Here is a 17,937-nt window from a genome sequence, read left to right on the forward strand (position 1 = left end):
TTTATTTAGAATTTCATAAATCTAAAGTCATACAGGGAGAGTACTAGAGCACTATTTAAAAGAGCAGAAAACATAATCTTACGTCTGAGAACTGATTAAAGAGAAATAGAGTGTTATGAGCCACAAAAAGTAATACAGATCTGTATTTCAAGACTACAGTCAGCATGCAATATTATGAATAACATGGCATTGTTATTTTAAAGAGAAATGCAAAACACGATGAAATGGGATTTCTCAGATAAATCTAAGCATACTTGGGTATCTTTTGTTTTTGAGACAGAGTCTCACTATGTTGCCCTCAGTAGAGCACTGTGGCATCACAGCTCACAGCAACCTCAAACTCTTGGGCTTAAGCGATTCTCTTGCCTCAGCCTCCCAAATAGCTAAGACTACAGGCACCCACCACAATACCCAGCTATTTTTTTTGTTGCAGTTGTCATTGTTGTTTAGCTGGCCTGGGCTGGGTTCGAACCCACCAGCGTTGGTGTATGTGGCCGGCACCATAATCACTATGCTATGGGCGCCAAGCCCATAGTGGGTATCTTTAAATAAAGTTTATTTTAAAGAATCTGATTTGTTGGGCAGCACCTGTGGCTCAAAGGGGTAGGGCGCTGGTCCCATATGCCGGAGGTGGCGGGTTCAAACCCAGCCCCGGCCAAAAACAAACAAAAAAAAAAAAAAAAAAGAATCTGATTTGTGCAATTTTATAAGTGCCTCTGAATAGTGATACTTTAATAGACTTTAAATATAGTCTGCTTTGATAAAAGATCCTCCTTACACAAGCATTATTTCCTAAAGGATCCTTTAAAGACATAAAATTTTAAGACAATTTTGGGCACAGAGAACAAGAAAATGAAAAATAATTCAGAGCATTATTTCATAAAGTCATTATTCAAAATAGGTGTCAATACTCACATAAGATATTCTTAAACCTTTATAGAAATCCCTTATCATAATGAAAAGCCGACACATTTCCGCAAGAATAAGAGCCTATTACCAACAACAGTACTGAAATTTATCTCAATTTCAACTTCTGTTACCAGCTTAATTCTTCTTTCAGTAGAAAAAGTGAACTCAAGGTCAGCTTTCTATTGTAAATCATTTGTTAGGAAGTATTTTTTCTGTAAGTTTCCTATGAATTATTTTTAATAATTTTAATTTATTTATATAGACTGGGCCTAATTTACTTAGTTTTGAGACAGGGTCTCAGTCTGTTGCTCAGGATGGAGTACAGTGGCATGATCACAGCTCACTGTGGCCCTGAAATACTGAGCTCGAGCAATCCTCCTACTTCAGCTTCCCAAGTAGCTAGAATGACAAGTATATGCCACCATGCTGGCTAGTTTTTTAATTTTTGTAGAGATAGGGTTTCTCTATGTTGCCCATGCTAGTCTTGAACTCTTGGCCTTAAGTGATCTCCCAAAGTGCTGGGATTATGGGTGTGAGCCTACCCTTGATTTTTAATAATTTTAAAGAAAAGCTTATTGTTGACTTTCAATTTGACAGACAGAATCCAACATTTTTTAACATAATTTATAGAACAAAATTCTGATATCTGAAAGTTAGGCCAAAGAAAACCAAGAACAAAATAAAATAAAAGTCAAGCCCTTGGATATTTTTAGTAAGCTTAGAAAACAAATGTAAAACATCCTCTCCACTACTTTTTAAAAACTAATAGCTTATACTATGTACTGTCAAGATAAGAACTGGCAACCCTGATACAGTAATGACAGTACGTTACCTTGTTTGCCATCCTCAAAGCATTCTAATTAAGCTCTACAACAAAGTAAAATATTTTCTTTCTTTTTCTTTTTTTTTGAGACAGAGTCTCATTCTTTCACCCTTAGTAGAGTGCTGTGGCATCATAACTCACAGCAACCTCAAACTCTTGGGCTCAAGTGATTGTCATGCCTCAGCCTCTGAAGAAGCTGGGACTACAGGCGCCCACCACAATACCCAGCTATTTTTAGAGACAAGGTCTCACTCTTGCTCAGGCTGGTCTCAAACCCAATAAGCTCAGGCAATTCACCCACATCAGTCTCCAAAGTGCTAGGATTACAGGTGTGAGCCACCGCACCTGGCCTTAAAGTAAAATATTTTCATTATGATAATTTTATTTATAAATAACATAGAGAGTATCAAAGCAACTCAAGATTAGCTAGTCACATCTATTTTTGATTCAAATACATTGAGAATAAGCTTTAGGCAGGAAAAAGATCTCCTGGGCGGTACCCATAGCTCAGTGGGTAAGGGTGCCAGCTACATACACCAAGGCTGGTGGGTTCAAAATCAGCCTGGGCCAGCTAAAACAACGATGACAACTGCAACAAAAAAAAATTAGCCAGGCCTTGTTGGACGCTGGTAGTCCCAGCTACTTGGGAGGCTGAGGCAAGAGAATCACTTAAGCTGAAGAGTTTGAGGTTGCTGTGAGCTGAAACCGCACAGCACCCTACCCAGGGTGACAGCTTGAGACTCTGTCTCAAAAAAAAAAAAAAAAAAGAACTCCTGACCTTCTGTGAGAACTGTTTTGGGTTTGGAAGGGCTGTAGTGTTTTTTGTTTGGTCAGGGACTTTTATAGGTGGAGGAGGAGAAGGGTATTAAGTTCAATATACACTATATAAGATATCCTTATCCTACAAAGGTCATGTCCACATACAAAACTGACTTAAAATTTAATTTAGAATTCAAGCTTTTCTGTAGCTTCAATTGGACTACATGGTATTTTGCATCTACTCTTTAGAAAATAACTCAAAACAGCTAAGAAACTTTTGAAAAATTCATTATTTGATACAAAAATGTATCACACACATGTTAAATCGCTAAACTATGTAACATTCCATCTCTTGAATTAAAAGATAGCAATTGTTTTTTTTTTTTTTTCTATTTTTAGTAGAGATGGATCTCCCTCTTGCTCAGGCTGATCTCAAACTCCTGAACTCAAGGGATCTTTCTGCCTGAGTCTCCCAGAGTGCTATAATTACAGGCATGAGCCAATGTATCCAGCCTAAACATACTTTTTTTTTTTTTTTTGAGACAGAGTCTCACCATGTTGCCCTGGGTAGAATGCCACCGCGTCACAGCTCACAGCAACCTCCAACTCCTGGGCTTAAGCCATTCTCTTGCATCAGCCTCCCAGGTAGCTGGGACTACAGGCGCCCACCACAACGCCCAGCTATTTTTTGGTTGTAGTTGTCACTGCTGTTTGGCAGGCTGGATTCGAACCCACCAGCTCCAGTGTATATGGCCAGTGCCCTAACCACTGAGCTACACGTGCCGAGCCCAAAAGATACCATTTTAATCAGTAAATGTAATGCCTACAGTTCAAATACATAAATTTAGGTATTTAAAATAAAAGCAACTGAATTGAATTAGGCTATTTTCTATATTAACATGAAATTGTATTAAGGAACATGTAAAAACATTAACATTATTAAAAAAGTTAACTTTTTTTTGAGACAGACTCTCAAACTGTCACCCTGGGTAGAGTGCCATGGCAAAATCATACCTCACAGCAATCTCCAACTCTTGAGCTCAAGTGGTCCTCTTGCCTCAGTTTTTTGTATTTTCTTTCTTTTTTTTTTTTTTTTTAGTAGAGTCAGGGTCAGGGTCTGGCTCTGGCTCAGGTTGGTCCAAACCCATGAGCTCAAGAAATCCACCTGCCTCCACCTCCCAGAGTGCCAGGATTATAGGCGTGAGCCACTGCATCGGCCAAAATTTAACATTTTTTAAAAAAGCATAATCAGAAATAAGAATATCACTCCCCTTTCCATTTTTAAAAGGGTATGTTTTATGTTTTTCCCAAGGTCAATTTTCAAACTCCTAAAAGACCCATATTTTATTCCACTTTTTTTTTAAAGGGGGAGCAGGTGTGAAAAGGCTGGGGCAGAAACTAGTGTGTGATTGCAGAGAAGTAGGTAGGACTTTCTACTAAAGGTCAAAATGAAACGATTATTACAAAGACCCAAACTCTTACATGAATTATTTTCAGAAGATAAAAGAAACAAAAAAACCAACCCACAAAGCCCTCCACAAAGAAATCCTACATAAAATGGAGAGTCAATGGTACACAGAGTACTTACAATACGCTCTTACCTAGGCACTCGTGGATCATGCCAGGTGCTCACACCAGTCTGAGTATGTAAGAAATACACCTGACCTTGCTGCGTTGTCCTCTGTTCTGTAAAATTAATAAATACTACTAATAAAAATATATTCAGAATGTCCAGATTAAAGACAGCCATATATTAAGATGATATACTAATAGAAAAATCTCCAAATTACAAATCTATTTCATTACAAAAATGGCTTTACAAACCATTTGTTCTGTCCCTTGGAAACAATCTTGTAAATGGTGAAAAGGGTCACAGGCCAGATACATAAAAGCTAACTGAACTTACAATGTGACTAAAATATTAAACATGTTACAATAGAAAACAGAAAACAAGATTATCACAACACCAATAATTAAAAAACAACAAAAAGATGAAGAACTAATCTTTTATGTCTTAAATGTGGAAAATGAGAAGAACAAAGGGCTCAGGGAAAGAGGCTAGCCAACTTTGGGAAAGCTGAGGGAGAACTTCAGAAACTTTTGAAGGGTCTGGAGGCTGATAATGCTTTTTTGTTATGCTTAATTTTATACTAAAACTCTTTTCTGGACAGAGGCATATTCTTAAGACTACACTCTGGTTTAACACCCAAAACAGCACACAAAGGAGACACTGTCATAAGTAGGAAAAGATGGAAAAATAACCAAGTTAGAAAGAAAACTAAAGAGTAAGTGTGCCCACTGGGAGAAAAAAAGTGAAATGAACTCAAAGCTCTTGGGAAGGGAGCAGCGAGGCCAGAGTGAAAAAAATCTATAAGAGGGTTTCTTCAGTCTTTTACAGTCTTTTTGTTTCAAGCAACAGAACCACTTTTCTTTGTTTCAAGGAACAGAACCACCTTTCTTTAAAGAAAACCTAATGAGAATTTTAATATTTAAAATAAAGCTATGGCTAATATTAGTATAAACTTAATTTATTAACCTATAAAGTCAATAAATGTCAATTTTAAACTATTAGAAATTATAAAAATGTTTAAAATCAGGTACAGATAACAGTAGCAATAACTTCAGCTTTGATACCCACTTTATGTTTTGGTTGTATAAGATATTTTTTAATACCAATCACACAAATATTATAAAGTATAACCACCCCTACTCCCCACAGCTTGCCTTATAATCTCAAACAGAAATGGTAGGAGATACTTTAAGGTCTGAATATTGATAATAACAGCTAAAATTGGCTAAGTGTATTCTATGCCTGACCCTATGTCAGGCACTTCACATGAGATTTTATGATTTATTTCCTAAAACTGTACAAGTTGGTACTATTATTTATAGAGGATAAAAACTGACATTTAGGGCAGCATCTGTGGCTCAGTGGGTAGGGTGGTGGCCCCTTATACCAAGGATTTGAACCCGGCCCTGGCCATACTGCAAAAAATAGCTAAGGGAGGCTGAGTTGGAGGTTGCTGTGAGCTGTGATGCCACGGTACTCTACCAAGGGTGATAAAGTGAGACTCTGTCTCTAAAAAACAAACAAAAAAAACCCCAAAAAAACTGACGTTTAAAGAAATTAAATGATGTGCTCAGTATAAGATGCAAAGTCAGGATATGAACCTCAGTCTGTCAAGTCAATAATAATAATCAATGTGCTATAAATTGACCTGTGAGGCACAGCACAGTTAATGCATAATTTTTTTCTAATTAAAGAGCTAAAACATGTTTAAGAATAAAATTAGAATCATGCATGTGCAAAACATTAAAAAAAATATATTCCTGAGCAAAAACAAAACTTAGATCGAGTCAGGCAATTCCCAATTTTGGTCATTAGGTGTCACCATCAGTCCAAAATAGTTTATCTACAGTGAGCCTTAAGAGGGCAAGGACTTATACAGGGCAATTGCACCCAAACCTTATAGCCATCCTGTATAATACCTTGGTTAGCTTTTGGCAAGCAAGGAGAGGACAGTGGAGTGCATACCACATGCAAGAGTTTGCAAAATGTGACTAATTTTAAAAGTTCTGTATCGAACTAGAAGATTCATGCTATCATCCACATGAAATTCTATAATTCTAGGAACTTATATACAATTATAAAGTTACATAAAGAGATGTGGGCGGCGCCTGTGGCTCAAGGAGTAGGGTGCCGGTCCCATATGCCGGAGGTGGTGGGTTCAAACCCAGCCCCGGCCAAAAAAAAAAAAAAAAAAAGAGATGTAACAACTAAATCATTTACAAAAATCCAATCACTCAGATAATCCAAAATTATAGACAATAAAATATATAAATTCCATTAGAAATACGCCTTTGAAATTATTTCTAAATATGTATGCCTAGAAATTATATCACAGGTCATACTTCAGATCACCACTATCAACAAAAATACCACCTTACCTTTTTTTTTTTTTCTTTGCAGTTTTGGCCAGGGCATGGCTTGAACCTGCCACCCCCAGTATATGGGGCCAGCACCCTACTCCTTGAGCCACAGGTACTGCCCCACCATCTTACCCTTTATATTTGCCTGTTTACAAAGAAATCTCAACATCATCTTATAGGTACCTCATAATATCTCTATAATAAGGTACTGATTTCATTTCATTATAAAAGAGCACAAACTGAGGTTAGATGACTAGCCCAGGCTCAAACTGTTGGTTAGGTAATCTTCTGCCACTTCAAAGTCTTTTTAAAGTTGGTGGGTTTTTTGTTTACTTTAATTTTCATGCAGAATCCTGCTTAGAAAACTTTTTATTTTTTTAGGTTCATTTTCTGACTTTCAGCAAGCTGAAATACTAAACCACACTTTACTTTTCCTTTACTAGTTGCCATACCATAGCCTTCTGGTAGGTCTGGAGGAGTATGTAAATGTGTCCTGCTCATGTAATTTCTGTGCCGTTGTGACCTGACTCTCCTCTCTGCCAGTCTGGGATCCAAAGACTGTCCACATGTTGCACCGTTTGTTCCGCTAATTGGAGTGTTCTCATCAACAAAGCAGCTAAGAGGTCTGCCAGGACTAGAATATTCAGATGCTGGTCTATTGGAAATTGAGAAGGAAAAGGAGTTACCAATTTAGACATCAAAAGTTGAGTTCTCCAAACAATGTATATACTGCAGTAACAATCAATTATCATACAAGAAAATGGAATGACCAATATAAATATGATTTTATGAACTCTGAGAAAAAGCAAGCCTGAAGTCTAACCATCAAAGAAACCCGAGCAATAAGCATGTCATCAGTTATGTATTAAAATTGTTTTGTACTGATTCTTTTTTTTTTTTTTTTGGCCAGGGCTAGGTTTGAACCCACCACCTCTGGCATATGGGACCGGCGCCCTACTCCTTGAGCCACAGGCGCTGCCCGTTTTGTACTGATTCTAATTGTTTTATATAAAATCCACATATTTGTGGATATGCGAACTGGCTTACACTTCGTCCGGCCAGCTATAGACCCCTCTCAGACCTTTTCTCCCACCACTCTTCTACCCACTCAGCTTTTGCCACAGTGATATCCTTTCTGTAGTTTCTTGAACTTACCAAGATCATTCATTCTACTGAGAGCAGGAGCTCTTCCTTCTGTCTGGAACACTTTTTTCCTATTTGCCTTGGGCCTGGTTTTGTTATTCAAATTAGTTTACTATTGCTACAAGTCACCTCGTCATTTGATTGTGTGCATTACCTTAATTCCTCAGCACAGCAATATCTCTGATATTTTTCCTGTTTATCTGCATGCTTGTTTTTGTCTGTCCTCTCCCACTAGAATATTTAACGAGAAAGGAGTCTGGCTAGTTTATTCCCTACTATAAATATTTCCAGCACGTTGCACTTGACATATATAGGAGTAGCTCAATAAATGTTTATTGAATGCATAAAGAAGTATGTTAAAGGAGTCTATTGTAGGTGTTTGAAAATAAAAGGAAAATCAAGAGTTCATTTTTATTATTTACAACAGTCAATTTTTTATGCTACAGAAATTAATTTTTTTTTTTTTTTAGAGACATAGTCTCACTTTGTCACTCTTGGTAAAGTGCTGCAGCGTCACAGCTCATAGCAACCTCCAGCTGCTGGGCTTAAGCAATTCCCTTGCCTCAGTCTTCCGAGTAGCTGGAACTATAGGCGCCCGCCACAACGCCTGGCTATTTTTTGTTGCAGTTTTGGCCAGGGCTGGGTTCTAACCCACCACCCTCGGTATACGGGGTTGGCACCCTACCCACTGATACACAGGCGCCGCCCCAGAAATTAATTTTGGCAATTAAATGAATTAAAAGAAAACGAGTTTCACTTAAACAGTGTACTGACACAGTACAAATTTATTTATACTCAGATATAACAAAAATGGGTCTTACGGCTCGGCGCCTATGGCTCAAGTGGCTAAAGGCACCAGCCACATACACCTGATCTGATGGGTTCGAATCCAGCCTGGGCCTGCCAAACAACAATGACAGCTGCAACCAAAAATTAGCCAGGCGTTGTGGCGGGTGCCTGTAGTCCCAGCTACTTGGGAGTTGGAGACAGGAGACTAGCTTAAGCCCAGGAGTTTGAGGTTGCTGTGAGCTATGATACCACGGCATTCTACCCAGGGCAACAGCTTGGGGCTCTGTCTCAAAAAAAAAAGTGTCTTGCAACTTCAATAAAACCCTTGGCAGTATATTTCAAAAGCAACTCTAAAATCAGCATTTTAAAAAATGACAACATGAAGTAAGCTTTTACCTGAGAATCTTAAGGGAATAAAGACAAATCTGTGATTCAAAGAATTAAACTATTAATACTCGATAAATAACAGCAGATATAGCTAATGAGAAACATTTCCTATTCCATGGCTGGTGCCAGTTCTGCTCAGGAAGGAAAAAACAAGGCAAGGCAGAACACTGAGCAGAGATGGCAAACTTTGCTCTTATTTTAAAAGGGGAAGAAGCACAAGATTCAGCCACTTAATCTATTTGTTTTCAGTTCTTAAAAAGCACCTCTTTGCAATTTCCAAAAATTATCTTGCATCCTGACATCTTTATATATTAAACTCCATAAAGGAAGGGACTATGACTATATCTGCCATTCTTCACAATTTAGTTCACAGATACCCCTCCTCCAAGAGTTTTTTTTGCCAGTTCTAACCACCTCCTTACTCCCACTCTAAATTAGATGCCCTTCCATATGGTCCCAGAGTACCTGGTCTTGATCACAGATCTTATCTGGATACAACATAAAATAATCATTCCCCTCCATGACTGAAAGAACGAGGACCCTATGTGTGTATTTTGTTATAGCCATTCAATAATAGAGTCAGATGTAAAGTCAAATAAAACACATACACACACACACACACACACATATATATCCCCAGAAATAAGATGACTGCTCAACTTATTCATTTAACTTATCCAATAGATATTTTCTGAGTATCACTGCAGGCCCTAGAGCTACAATAACAGGATGACCCTGTCAAGCAAGCTTTTTGAAGATTCATTTTTTAAAATAATAATGGCATGTGCTATAACATCTACTGATCTATAGCAGTATTCCCCAAGGGGAAAAAAAAAATCTAGGAAAACTGACAGATAAAACAGAAAGGGGTGACTAGAATAGACCATGGGAAAATATTTGCATGTTCTCACCGTGTTGGGCGTTCCCACTGTGTGGTTCTTGTAATGTGGTTTAGATACTGGATTCTTCCAGAGGCAGTTCGCCTTTCTTCCCAACTTATACAAAAATATTGAAAGACAAGGCATTAATAGGTATTAATAGGAAGCCAGAACATGGAATGTTTTCAGCATAATAACCAAGCCAGTAAGACATCTGTTGTTATAAATCTGGAATGCCAAATTGAAAGATCAATTCATAGAATATAGAACTTTTCAACTTATTTTAGCAGCATATATTTCACCGAATTCTGAAGCTTCTAAAATATTTACACTGAGTTATGACAAATATTTACCATCAACCAAATTCTGAGAATGTTTCAGTAACGTCAACACTCAAATTATACTAATTTCTCCAGAATATTGTGGAAAATGGCTATACTAAAAATACATTTAAGCATAAAATTAATTAAAGTCATAAAACTAGTAGAAAAGTAAAGATTGCAACCCAGGGGTTCTAAAATTAAAAATTACACATAATTTTTTTTTTTTTTTTTTTGAGACATAGTCTCACTATGTCACCCTCGCTAGAGTGCCATGTCATCACAGCTCACAGCAACGTCCAACTCTTGGGCTTAAGTGATTCTCTTGCCTCAGCCTCCCAAGTAGCTGGAACTACAGGTGCCCACCACAATGCCCACCTGTTTTTTTGTTATAATTGTCATTATTTAGCTAAATAATTGTCATTATTTAGGTTTGAACCTGCCAGCCTTGGTGCATGTGGCCAACACTAACTGCTGTGCTATGGGTGCTGAGCCATACATAATTTTCTTAAAAAATTAAATTTCACTAGAAAACACAAAAGCTTTGTAAAGCAGCTGGGCATGGTGGCTCATGCCTAGAATCCTAGCACTCTGGGAGGCCAAGGCAGGTGGGATAGCTTGAGCTCACAAGTTTGAGACCAGCCTGAGCAAAAGTGAGACCCCATCTCTACCAAAAAAAAAAAAAAAAAACTGAGACAAGAGGATCACTTGACCCCAAGAGTACCTGGAGTTTGCTATGAGCTATGACACCATGGCACTCTATCCAGGGTGATAGCTTCAGACTCTGTCTCAAACAAAAAAAAAAATAGGGCACCAGCCACATACACCCAGGCTGACAGGTTCAAACCGAGCCCAAGTCAGCTAAGCAACAATGACAAATGCAAAAAAAAAAAAAAAAACAAACAACTTTGTAAAGCATTCAGCCTACCCAAATTAATTTTTTTTTTTTTTTTTTAGATTTTTTTTTTTTTTTTTTTTTTTTTTGGTTTTTGGCCGGGGCTAGGTTTGAACCTGCCACCTCCGGCATATGGGACCGGCACCCTACTCCTTGAGCCACAAGTGCTGCCCCAAATTAATTTTTTACAAATCAAAAATGCCACTTCTCTCTCAACTCTTTATCCTAATTATATAATTAAAAATGGTCAAATGACTATAGAAGTGTAGTAATCTTAATATTTCTACCGGAGAAATATTGGCATAGACTAGAACTCACTAAAAAACAGAAAGTAGAGCGATGCTAAGGTTTTTCCACCCTGATCACAACTATAATACAATAATGTATGGCAAATTTCAACAATAAGCCTTACCCTGCTATACTTTCTATTTTTTTTGGTAGAGACAGAGTTTCACTTTATGGCCCTCGGTAGAGTGCCATGGCATCACACAGCTCACAGCAACCTCCAACTCCTGGGCTTAAGTAACTCTCTTGCCTCAGCCTCCCGAGTAGCTGGGACTACGGGCACCCGCCACAACGCCCAGCTATTTTTTGGTTGCAGTTCAGCCTGGGCCGGGTTTGAACCCACCACCCTCGGTATATGGGGCCGGCGCCTTACCAACTGAGCCACAGGCGCTGCCCCCTGCTATACTTTCTAAATATTAGTTATTTCATTCCAAACTTCCCTTCCAAAAATATTATAATTTACTTCACATTCCTAAAAGATTGAATGGATTTGGAAGCTAAAGTAATGTGTGAATAGTTAATTACAGCAATTTTTAACAACTTAAACCAAATGAGCAAATACCATAGCGTGGATGTAAAATTTTTTATCAAAAATAATTTCAGTCAAAACTCAAACATTTATACTATAAGTAGATGAAATTTATTATATGTAAATTATGCCTCATTGAAGTTAGTTGAAAATACTTTGAAAGTTAAAAATAAAATCAGAAAAGTGTCAGAACTAGTATTAAACAAAGACAGAGAGCAGCGATAAAGATCTGACTTTGTTAAGACTTAGATTTGTGTGGCTCGGCTCCTGTAGCTCAGCAGCTAGTCACATATACCGGGGCTGGTGAGTTTGAATCCGGCCCAGGCCTGCCAAACAACAACAACTACAACAAAAAAATAGCCAGGTGTTGTGGCAGGAGCCTCTAGTCCCAGCTACTTGGGAGGCTGAGGTAAGAGAATCGCCTAAGCCCAGGAGTTGGAGGTTGCTGTGAGCTGTGATGCTACAGCACTCTCCCAAGGGTGACATAATGACACTGTCTCAAAAAAAAAAAAAAAAGACTTAGAGCTGTGGTTTCCAACTCTATCACTTAGCATGTGGCCTAAGGTACGTTATTTAAATTTGGAGGTCTCAGTTTTTTTATCTATAAAATGATAGAGGGTAACAATAGTAGCAGCAATAGAAACAACAGAAGCTAATTATTAAGCACTTATGTGCAAGACACTATATTAAAAAATACTTTATAGGAATAATTTCATTTAACCCTCTCAACAGTTTGTGAGGTATATACTATTATTAATTATCTTATCTTACAAAAAAATACAAACTGAAGCTTATAGAAGTTAGATAAATTAAGATTATAAAGCCACTAAGCAGAAGAGTAAGGACCGGAACCCAGATGGTCTAGTTCTAGAACCACAAGTGCTGCTTTCCAAGATGCTACGCGATTTAAAGTCATGTCGTGTATATAAACTACTTATAACAGTATCTGACACATACATGCTCAATAAATGATGCCCTGTCATAATTACTTTTACTCAAATTCTCTATTCTATCCCTCTAAATAAGATAGTATTTGTATGGTCTACTTTGAATAATTTAATCAAACAAAGTTTTTCTCTTAAATTGACAATATTTACAGGACAGTTGTATTTGTCAAGAAATTTCATTTGTCTCCTAGGTGAAAATCTTAAAAAACAAATTTAACACATCTAATTCATGGCAATAGAATTTTTTTTTTAGAGACAGAGTCACACTTTGTTGCCCTCGATAGAGTGCTGTAGTGTCACAGCTCACAGCAACCTCCAGCTCTTGGGCTTAAGTGATTCTCCTGCCTCAGTCCCCCGAGTAGCTGGGACTACAGGCACCCACCACAACACCCAGCTATTTGTTTTGTTGCAGTTTGGCCGGGGCTGGGTTCGAACCCGCCACCCTCGGTATATAGGTCCAGCACCCTACTCACTGAGCCACAGACACCATCCTAAATTTGGTTTTTATAAATATATTGTAAAACCAATTATAAATTTGTAAGTATGTTATATTTATTTATGAATTTGCTGTGACAAGTTCCTTCACAAATTTTACCAGTAGAAGGAAAACTTACATTTTGGAATTGATCATAGCAAATTTCTAAAGTACACAATAAACATACCTTATTTTTCATTCTTTTAAGCATATTATCTATATATTTCTCTAATGATTTTAGTGATGTCAGCTTACCCATCTGGTAAATCATTATCAAACAAACGACTGCAGTCCACGACTTGTCCTCCTGTGCCTATTCGGTCTCTGGACTGAAGACTTACTATTGAATAACAGAAATATTACTAAGATTCATAGAACTAGAAAGAACTACTTTTAATTTAAAACTTCTATCTTTAGAAGACATTTGGTTTATTTCAATACTTTAGAATGAAACTGTTGGTTTCTACTAGTATTTACAATTTGTTTTCTCATAGTTTTTTTCCTTTAGGAATGATATTACAATTTTACGGTTTTCCACACTTTATCATGTTCACAGAGGAAGTCTAATTCCTCTTTTACCATTGTAATGGTACAACACAAATGGTACTACAAGGTACTTAAGAAGAAGCATAACATATTAAGAGTATATTCATGTACAAAAGTTGGTGAAATTCATATTAATTTGGCTTTAACTCTTGATATCTGACCATCTTTTTTTTTTGAGACAGTCACCCTTCGTAGAGCCTTGTGCCCTTGTGCATCATAGCTCACAGCAACCTCCGACTCCTGGGCTTACACAATTCTCTTGCCTCAGCCTCCCAAGTATCTGGGACTACAGGCTCCCACCAAAACACCCAGCTAGTTTTAGAGACAAGGTCTCACTCTTGCTCAGGTCTGGAACTCCTGAGCTCAATCTACCGGTCTCAATCTCCCAGAGTGCTAGGATTACAGGCATGAGCCACCACGCCTAGCCTGATATCTGACCATCTTAAAAAAATACACTGGAGACCAGGTGCGGTGGCTCACACCTGTAATCCTAAGCACTCTGGGAGGCCAACGAGGGTGGATTGCTTGAGCTCACAAGTTCGAGACCAGCCTGAGCAAAAAGTGAGATCCCGTGTCTACTAAAAATAGAAAAACTGAGACAAGAGGATTGCTTAAGCCCAAGAGTTGGAGGTTATTGTCAGCTATGATGCCATGGCACCCTACCCAGGGTGACAGCTTGAGACTCTGTCTAAAAAAAAAAAAAAAAATACACTGGATTCTGGGAAGAGGGTAGGTAATCTTTGGATTCAATGAGTTTTAACAGTACATCATCATCCAGGGTAATAAAAAATCATCCCTATAAATTTGGAATAATAACTTAGAAACAAGATATGTAAACTCTGGAGCAGACTCTAGCAACTAGGTTAGTAATGTAACCTTGAACAAAACACTTAATATACTTAAGATTTAGATAATCCCAATCTGAATAATGAGAAAGTGGGTTAAATGATATCCCTGAAGCCCTTCCTTGTTTGCTCTAGCAATCTTTAATTCTATTTTTGGCAACTCTCCCAAAAGATACAAGAGGTACAGCCAAACTTGACTATACTGCAACTTCTTAAAGAATAGGTTACCACATAAAGTAAGACATCTAAGAACCCTTCATTCAAGGAAAGGTCAAAATTCTGCAATCCTCCATCTCTGTAAAAGTTTTGAAAAATAAGGAAGCTCATCAGAGCTCCTTTATATTGTTTCATTTATAAGACAGAACACTGTAATGTACCTCCTCAGAGAATGTAGTATGAAAACTGTACAAGAAAACTATATTGATCAATTTTTGCACAAATAAAGTGAAATACCTACCAAAATGCAATCACGGTAGAAACAATGTATATTTTCATTACTTTTGTTTAAATAAGTATCAAGGGTAACTAACACATTTCATGGTCTTTAACTCACATGTCCATAATGCTATATTACAGAACACATAAGCAAATTTTAGCAAATTTTTAAATGGCCTAATTCTTGCAATATATTAAATGAATCTCAGAAATGCTATGTTTATCAAAGCACTGTTCGTAATATTAAAACTTAAGAAACAACCTGAATATCCAACAACAAAGGACCAGTTAAGAATTATATACCACCAAGACTACTACTGTACAACATTAAAAATGCTATTAGAAGTGTAACCTTGGAACCAAAAATGTTTATAATAGATCAAAATAAGTTACCAAAAAAACCCATGACAGGAGTTCAAGACCAGCATGAGCAAAAACAAGACAAGACACCCCCCACACACACACACAATCTCTACAAAAAGTAGAAAAATTGTCTCAGCACCCATAGCTCAGTGATTAAGGCACTGGCCACATACACCCAGGCAGGCAGGTTCAAACTCAGTCCACGCCTACTAAACAACAATGACAACTGCAACAGTAATAATAATAAAAAAAAAAGTAGCTGGGTGCCTACTAAACAACAATGACAACTGCAACAGTAATAAAAAAAAAAAAAATAGCTGGGTGTTGTGGCGGGCACCTGTAGTCCCAGCTACTTGGGAGACTAAGGCAAGAGACTGCTTAACGCCAAGAGTTAGAGGTTGATGTGAGCTGGGATGCCATGGCACTCTACCAAGGGTGACATAGTGAGACTCTATCTCAAAAAAAAAAATAAAAAATAAAAATAGAAAAATTAGCTGGGCATGGTGGCACATGCTGGTAGTCCAAGATGCTCAGGAGGCTGAAGCAGAGGACTGCTTTAGCCCAAGAGTTTGAGGCTACAGTAAGTTATGATAAGGCCACTGCACTCCGGCCAGAGCGATAAAATGACCTTCTCGAAAAAAAAAAAAAAAAAAAAAAAATTGCATGGTATAATCTCATTTTAAGAAAACACATAAAAAAGGTATACATTAAGGTAATAAAAATGATGACCTATTATATATGTTCTTTAGGGTCTCTGTCAATATTTAGATTTTATTTTATAAATAAAACAAAAAAACTTCACAAGTAGAAAGCCTTGAGTAACAGCTTTAAAGACATTTGTACTCCTTGAATTATCTCAATTTGGGAGTACTTTTTCCCCTAAGGTAGCAATTATAAGAAAGGATAAAGCAAAGTATACAATACATTGTTGGCAAGTTTAAATGTTATAACAGTGAAAAATAACTGAAAAGTTCAAGGATTAAGTAATGATACAGCTTTAAAAATCATTAATTACAAAGATTATAAACAAATTTTTTGTGTGTGTGTGTGTGTGTGTGTGGTTTTTGGCCAGGGCTGGGTTTGAACCCGCCCCCTCTGGCATATAGGACCGGTGCCCTACTCCTTGAGCCACAGGCGCCGCCCATAAACAAATTTTATATCAAGCCCTTCCCTCTAGGTTAATTCAAGATAGCCTACCAGTCCAGTTAGTGCCTTATGATGAGTAAGCTAACAATTTCTCCCTTTTTCCAATCAGTGTTACACTATCATTGTTCATTCTATTTTTTTCTATTCGCCCAGATTTTAAAACTGAAAAGCATTAAACACAGAGTTCAACAGAGTATTCTCTTCTGTTTTTTTTTTTTTTTTTGTGGTTTTTGGCCAGGGCTAGGTTTGAACCCACCACCTCCGGCATATAGGACTGGCGTCCTACTCCTTGAGCCACAGGCGCCGCCCAAATATTCTCTTCTTATTCAAACACTAGTTTGAAAATCATTTTCAGAAAACTATAATACTGCCTAAAAAGTTTAATATCTCAGCACTATGCCATATCTGAATGCTTTTAAAGAATTCCTTCCTAAAAGATCACTAGTTCTTCACAACACTACGAGTTGCTACTTTTTTTATATTATTTCAAGTTTTTAAAATAAGCTAATTCCAAATTCACTGTTTGTAATATTTTACATGACTCACATTTAATGCATGCTAAAACAATGAAGCTACAGTTATTATATTTTGATCTTGAGGTATTTAGACTTTAGGTCAGTTTGAATGAGGCCAAAATTCATGTAACTTTAAATTCCACACTTACCTACTATCTGTCCTCTAACTGTATCATTGTCATTTGGCCCAAGTTTGCACAGATCCAACCTCTGATCTATTTGAAATCAACCAAAAAATTAGCTGGTATCAGAGATTACAACATATAATGACAGTATGACAGTAAATTTCCACAATTCACTAGAAATCAGACCTACTATTTAAAGAATTAACATTTTAATTATAAAGAATTAACATTTTAATTATAAAGCAAATGTTTAAAATGCTCTAATTGCAAGAAAAGTACTATAAATGTCTCAACAAGTTTTGATAAATTAAAATTTCAAAGACCATGAAACACTGGTGTTATTACATTGCCAACAGATGTAAAGGTTGATATGTAAAGGTTGTAAAGCTGGCTATACAGTGGGCTTCCACAGAGCAACTTGTCTTCTCCTATTCAAGTTCTTCCAATGTGGGGTGCTCCCCTTTGCCACCAGGCCTTTGCCCTTGCTTCTCAGAGGAGAGGATCCATGCCTTTTTCACCTTTATATCAAGGTTATTCCTCTCTAAAACTTTCAAACCTCTCCAGTCTGAGTCTTGGCTTGCTATTTACTAGCTACTGGTTTTAAGCAATTTACCCCCGAGCCTTGCTTTTCTCACATATCACAACAATAACTACCTCATATTTTTTAAGGATTAAATCAGGTAATTATGTAAAACTCTCAGCATAGTACCTGGTACCTAAGTGTTCAATAAATGTGAGTTGTCATTATTATTGTTACTTTTTATTTTATCCATTTCAAATGACATACACACAAAGAACAAACTGTAAGATCTGCGTTCAAGTCAGTTCTGCCATTAATTCATTTATTTTCTCAGATGCCTCACATGTTAAAATAAACACTGGCCCCACCCTCA

The 17,937-nt window shown here is 37.2% G+C and overlaps 1 protein-coding gene across 3 annotated transcripts in view; it reads right to left on the reverse strand.

Annotated features, from left to right (window-relative positions):
- The window catches only part of SMURF2 (SMAD specific E3 ubiquitin protein ligase 2), a 131,075-nt gene that overhangs the window by 26,280 nt on the left and 86,858 nt on the right, over nucleotides 1-17,937 (reverse strand). For all 3 annotated transcript variants that reach the window (XM_053570814.1, XM_053570812.1, XM_053570813.1), the window contains 5 exons: nucleotides 17,069-17,134; nucleotides 13,325-13,409; nucleotides 9,652-9,735; nucleotides 6,874-7,076; nucleotides 4,093-4,177 (listed from right to left, as the gene is read on the reverse strand). In XM_053570814.1, coding sequence (XP_053426789.1) covers nucleotides 4,093-4,177; nucleotides 6,874-7,076; nucleotides 9,652-9,735; nucleotides 13,325-13,409; nucleotides 17,069-17,134 — 523 coding nt within the window. The remainder of the gene's footprint in view (nucleotides 1-4,092; nucleotides 4,178-6,873; nucleotides 7,077-9,651; nucleotides 9,736-13,324; nucleotides 13,410-17,068; nucleotides 17,135-17,937) is intronic.

This window comes from Nycticebus coucang, chromosome 18 (genome assembly GCF_027406575.1).
Source record: "Nycticebus coucang isolate mNycCou1 chromosome 18, mNycCou1.pri, whole genome shotgun sequence".
NCBI classification, from domain to species: domain Eukaryota; kingdom Metazoa; phylum Chordata; class Mammalia; order Primates; family Lorisidae; genus Nycticebus; species Nycticebus coucang.